At 49.8% G+C, this 4,701-nt stretch overlaps 1 protein-coding gene across 1 annotated transcript; it reads right to left on the reverse strand.

The window, feature by feature from the left end:
- Positions 1-536: 536 nt before the first annotated feature.
- Positions 537-4,383, reverse strand: HSBP1L1 (heat shock factor binding protein 1 like 1). Its single transcript, XM_045790375.2, has 3 exons — positions 3,973-4,383; positions 2,913-2,979; positions 537-1,400 (listed from the first exon to the last, which is right to left on the reverse strand). Exons 1-3 carry the CDS (start codon positions 4,021-4,023, stop codon positions 1,282-1,284), a joined length of 237 nt encoding a protein of 78 aa, XP_045646331.1. The 5' UTR covers positions 4,024-4,383; the 3' UTR covers positions 537-1,281.
- Positions 4,384-4,701: the final 318 nt, after the last annotated feature.

Below are 4,701 nucleotides of genomic sequence, written 5' to 3' on the forward strand. Positions count from 1 at the left end.
ATCCCTCCCCACAACAGGAACACGGCTTTCCCCTCAAGTCCCGGCACAAGCCCTCTGTGAACCCCGACCTCGTGCAACCAACAGACACAGATTTATCCAAACATCTCGTGTATTTAGGTCTTTCTATTCATTTGAAAGGCAGGACCCCTTTTAAACAAACTTGGATATCTGAGCTCTCATGCTGCCTGCACATCAAACAGGGAGGTTTCCACATCCACTTAATCATTTACCTTGATGCCTAATATTTCATGGTTCTGACCAAATTTAAAACAGCAGCTGGGTCTGGGTGATGGAGGGATGGACCGGCTCCTGCGCTGCCACCCCAGCCTGCAGTGGGCAGTGTCTGCCCTCACGCCCCCATCTTATCACCAAATCAGCCCTGTGGGAGGAAGGCGTGGCTGGGAGTCTGGGGAGGTGGGAGGCCTCAGGGCAGGCGGGACAGGAACCCCAAATGCACCCTGGAGACAGAGTGCCCCCTGCAGTGTTTTGCAAACCCTAAGCTGCAGGACACGGCTTCCCCTTACCTTTTTCACCGGGAGACCAGATGGAGACATTTCTAAGTCGCTGGTAGGTGAACCAGCTCTGATTTAGCAGGTTAAGTATGGATCATTTGCCAGTGGACTTAGGATAACAGTTGTAAAAGAAAATGGGAAAACAAAGGCACCTAAATGTTCAATCAAAATATGCCTATATAATCAGAATATTATGGAAATAAAATATGGGTAAGTATCCTCATAAAATAAAGTTGTGTCTCTCCATATGTCACGTGGACATAAATCCAGTCTGAGACCTGAAGCCAAGCATACATTTGCCTCTTCAAGATTAAGTGCGATGTTTCCCTGGAAAATAAATGTTTGCATTGTGGGGGCCAGGGTGGGACCCTCAGGAACAACCATGAAATGGGTTGGGGGCTTAATGCACATGCATCTTCTTTAAATGGGACAGAGTCTCAAACAGAAACTACTAGTTATACTCCCCAATCTCTAATTCATCCTATCTTGTGTCTTGATTGAAGACCAGCTTGAGAGGTAGTGGTGAAAAGTAGTTTCATAAAAGCCAATTTTTAAATAATAGAGCTTGTCATTTAAAATGTACACTTTTTAAGGAATTATGATGAGGAATGTCCCAGTTAGTCTATTTAGAAAAGAGCCTTTGTAAATGCCTTTTATTATTCCTGAAGGTTTTCCATGCAGTACAAAGGCAGTAATCCCCAGTGAATTAATATGGGATTGTAGTTTTCAAGATGAAAGCAATCAAAAGATATGCAAAAGGCAAACATATTTAGTTTCCTAATGATGACCTTACCATCTGTTCTTTAATAGGATTTTCAATCCCAGCTTGCACCATTAGGTCATTCACATTCTTCTGTAAGTCCTCAATGCGATTTCCCATTTCTTCCAGTACGACGTCAAGGAAAATTGCACGTGGGGTCCAGAGCGCCAGCTAGAAGGTCCTGAAAGACCCTACTCCGAACAGCACCTACTCGTCAAGGCACTGACACAAACGACCCCGCCGTGCAGCTTTTAACACGCGGGAGTCACACGCGGCAAGTACTAACCCTTAGGGTCAGTGCGACTAGACTGCTTCCCTGAGGTGTTTGTACTGTGTGTTTAACCTTTGACCGTGAGCTCGGTTCTGAACACTTGGCTCCCCCTGTGTGGATACAGACTCAGGAACATGAGATGGTCTGGTATGTTTAACTATGTGTTAACCAAACTCTAATGAGTATGTATATATAATGGAAATTGATTCTGTTTAAAACCAACTTTCCTGCAGTTTAATTTTATCATGTTTAAGAGTATTTTTTTCCAGAGAAAGACAATTATCATATGGTTTCACTCATTTATGGAACATAAGAACTAGGAAGATCAGTAGGAGAAGAAAGGGAAGAAGAAAGGGGGGTAAACAGAAGGGGGAATGAAGCATGAGAGACTGTGGACTCTGGGAAACAAACTGAGGGCTACAGAGGGCAGGGGGGTGGGGGAATGAGATAGACTGGTGATGGGTAGTAAGGAGGGCACGTATTACATGGTGCACTGGGTGTTATAAGCAACTAATGAATCATAGAACTTTACATCAAAAACTAAGGATGTACTGTATGGTGACTAACATAACATAATAAAAATTATTATTAAAAAAATAAAGTGTGAAAGCTGAAAACCAAAAAAAAAAAAGAAGAAGAAGAAAGAAAGAAAGAAAGAAAGAAAGAAAGAAAGAAAGAAAGAAAAAAAAAAAAAAGAATATTTTTTCCCTATGGGAACCCATCTACAAAATCAAAAGTTGAAGTAAATGGTTCCATATGGAAATACTTTTCATATAATTTCTTAGGAATGAATTTAATTGTGTAAAGTGAGCTCTAGCTTGCCAAGTCTTAGGGCAGATGTTACCATTATCTGGATTTGCTTGAAGTGGAAACATACGTCCTATCGTACCTGAATTCATGTCTTAACAAAACAGTGAGAGGCTAAAGTTGCAGAAAAAAACAAAGGTGGGGAGAGCCATGTATAGTACCGTATGTTGAAGACCTTCCATATTATGTTGGGAAGTTTCTGATCGCTTGGTAGAGTATAAATGTTATTCAGCAGACTACCCAGATTTATTTAGGGCTTAGTGGAAATGCCCCACTGGGTAGTATTGTGCTTTGTGTCCTTGTATTTTATCATTGTCATACAAAATGCCCTGTATTGTATTGCCCTGTGTTTGTAAATGTCATACAAAAGGCTTCCTGTCATGCAGGAATAATTGCCTGTGGATGGTAATTACTACTTCAGGGTACTGTGGAAAGGCACACATGTAAACACCAGGAAATCCTAGGTCAACAATTATCCACTAGTAGCAGTCAAAGAGCTATTCCATGATAATTCCAGAGTTCAAAAGCATCACAGTATTTGTTATAAGATAGAAAAGGATATTTCTGAGGGTTAAGGTTGTAGTCAGAGCTTGAAAATGTTCTTGAAGTTCCTGAAATAGATTTTCTGCCTGAAAAAATGAACCATAAGACAACTGAATGTAATATTTACTTTTTTTTGGTCTCTTGATGTCTCAAATTTAATTAAATTGGATCTATCGCCCCCCCCCCTTTAAAAATATTTACTATTGATGCAAGGGTTTTAGCATCATGGAATAGAACCATCCTTATTTAGTTAGTCAGGTTTTCGGCACGGTGCCAAGGCCTTTCAATTCAAAGGGTAGGGGAAATCTTTTCAAAATAGTGCTGGCACAAGGAGATAGCCAAACACACGGGAAATAAGCAGCCCTGACCCCTTGCTCACACCGTACAGAAACACTAACTCAAAATGAGGGTGGTCACACACGCAAACGTACTCGGAGCTGTCAAACGTCCAGGAGGGAGCAGCCCAGCGTCCTGTAACTGGGTCCCTCAGGAAGTGCTGAGCAGCGCTGGACGCGCACGCGGACGGGCACCGCGCCTGCCCTACAGCCTGGGCTCCGGGCGGGTCATCAGCTGGGGAGGGGGTGGCCGACGCCGGGTGCGCTTACAGGAAGCCCTGCGTGTGCGCGGCTTTCGGGCACCGCGCAGGTCACTGCTCACAACCGCGCCTTGTCTCCGCCGCGGAGCCGGCACCGATCTCGGACCTGCGTCTGCAGACCGAGCCCGCGGCGCCTTAACCAGCAGCCGTCTCCCCTGGGGGGGTTCCTTTGCTTTTTTAACCGTTGTCAGAAAAACGTAGACTCAAGTGTGTACAACATCTAACGACTTCTTTTCAAGATGACAAACCAACCAGCCTCAAATGTGGCTTCGTGATGCGCCGCGTCCGCGTCTGATGCGCGAGCGCTTCCGGCAGATCCGAAGCGGGGAGGGGTGGGGGCGCCAAGGGCTTGCGGGGCGGGGGGCTGCCCGAGTTCCCCCGCCACGCCCACCACCCTAGCCACGCCCACCCACGACCCGCCCCAGTCCCGGAGGCAGCGCCGGTGAGGAGGCACCGAGGAGGGGAGGGAGGGGGCCCCACTCACCGCGTCCCGCAGCGCGTCCCCGCCGGCGGCTTTGGGTCCCCGCGCGTCCATGTCAAGTCGGTCCCGTGGGCCGGGGGGGCCCGGTGGGTCCCAGTGAGCCTGGTGGTTCCGGGTGGGCCTGTGGACCCGGTGGTCCAGGTGGGCCGGGTGGTCGCGTCGTTCCCGATGAGCCCGGTGGTTCCGGGTGGGTGCGGTGGCTTCCGTGGGCCGGGGGGGTCGTGGGGGCCGGGTGGTCCAGGTGGGTCCCCTGGCCCGGGTGGTCGGGTGGTTCCGGGTGGGCTCGGTGGGTCCCGTGGGCCCGGGTGGTCCCAGGGGCCGGGTGGTCGGGTGGTTCCGGGAGCGCACGGTGGCCCCCGTGCGTCAGCTGCACGGCACACGTCCCGGCAGCGGCTGCAGGGCTGCTCCGGCGGCCGGTCGCCCAGACGCTCAAGCCGCAGAGGGGAATACTGGGGGAGCCTCGCTGTGCTCCTGACACCTGGACGCGGGGAAAGAGCGCAGCAGCTTAGGTCCCCAGAAGTGAATTGCGGGGCAGGGCGTGGCTGCCGGGACCGGCAAACAAAATCCGCAGGCAGGTCCTGGGAGGAGGAGGTGGGGGCGACGGAAGGCGAGGGCTCCGTGAGGATGGCTGCTCCAGACGGGATGGTCACCTTTCCCGGGGAGGGAGGGGCGACCCTGCGCAGGGACAAGGTAGCTGGTCCTGTCGGGCAGCTCACCCTGCACGAGACTGGT

This window comes from Ursus americanus, chromosome 19 (assembly GCF_024610735.1).
Source record: "Ursus americanus isolate L20-20 chromosome 19, mUrsAme1.1.p, whole genome shotgun sequence".
Lineage (NCBI taxonomy): Eukaryota > Metazoa > Chordata > Mammalia > Carnivora > Ursidae > Ursus > Ursus americanus.

Coding starts and splice junctions, on each gene's coding strand:
- HSBP1L1 (XM_045790375.2), bottom strand. CDS start 4,023: ATGGACGCGCGGGGACCCAAAGCCGCCGGCGGGGACGCGCTGCGGGAC. Junction 2,980..3,972: donor GGGACGCGCTGCGGGACGCG/GTGAGTGGGGCC, acceptor TCATTTTTTCAG/GCAGAAAATCTATTTCAGGA. Junction 1,401..2,912: donor TACAACCTTAACCCTCAGAA/ATATCCTTTTCT, acceptor TTGACGTCGTAC/TGGAAGAAATGGGAAATCGC.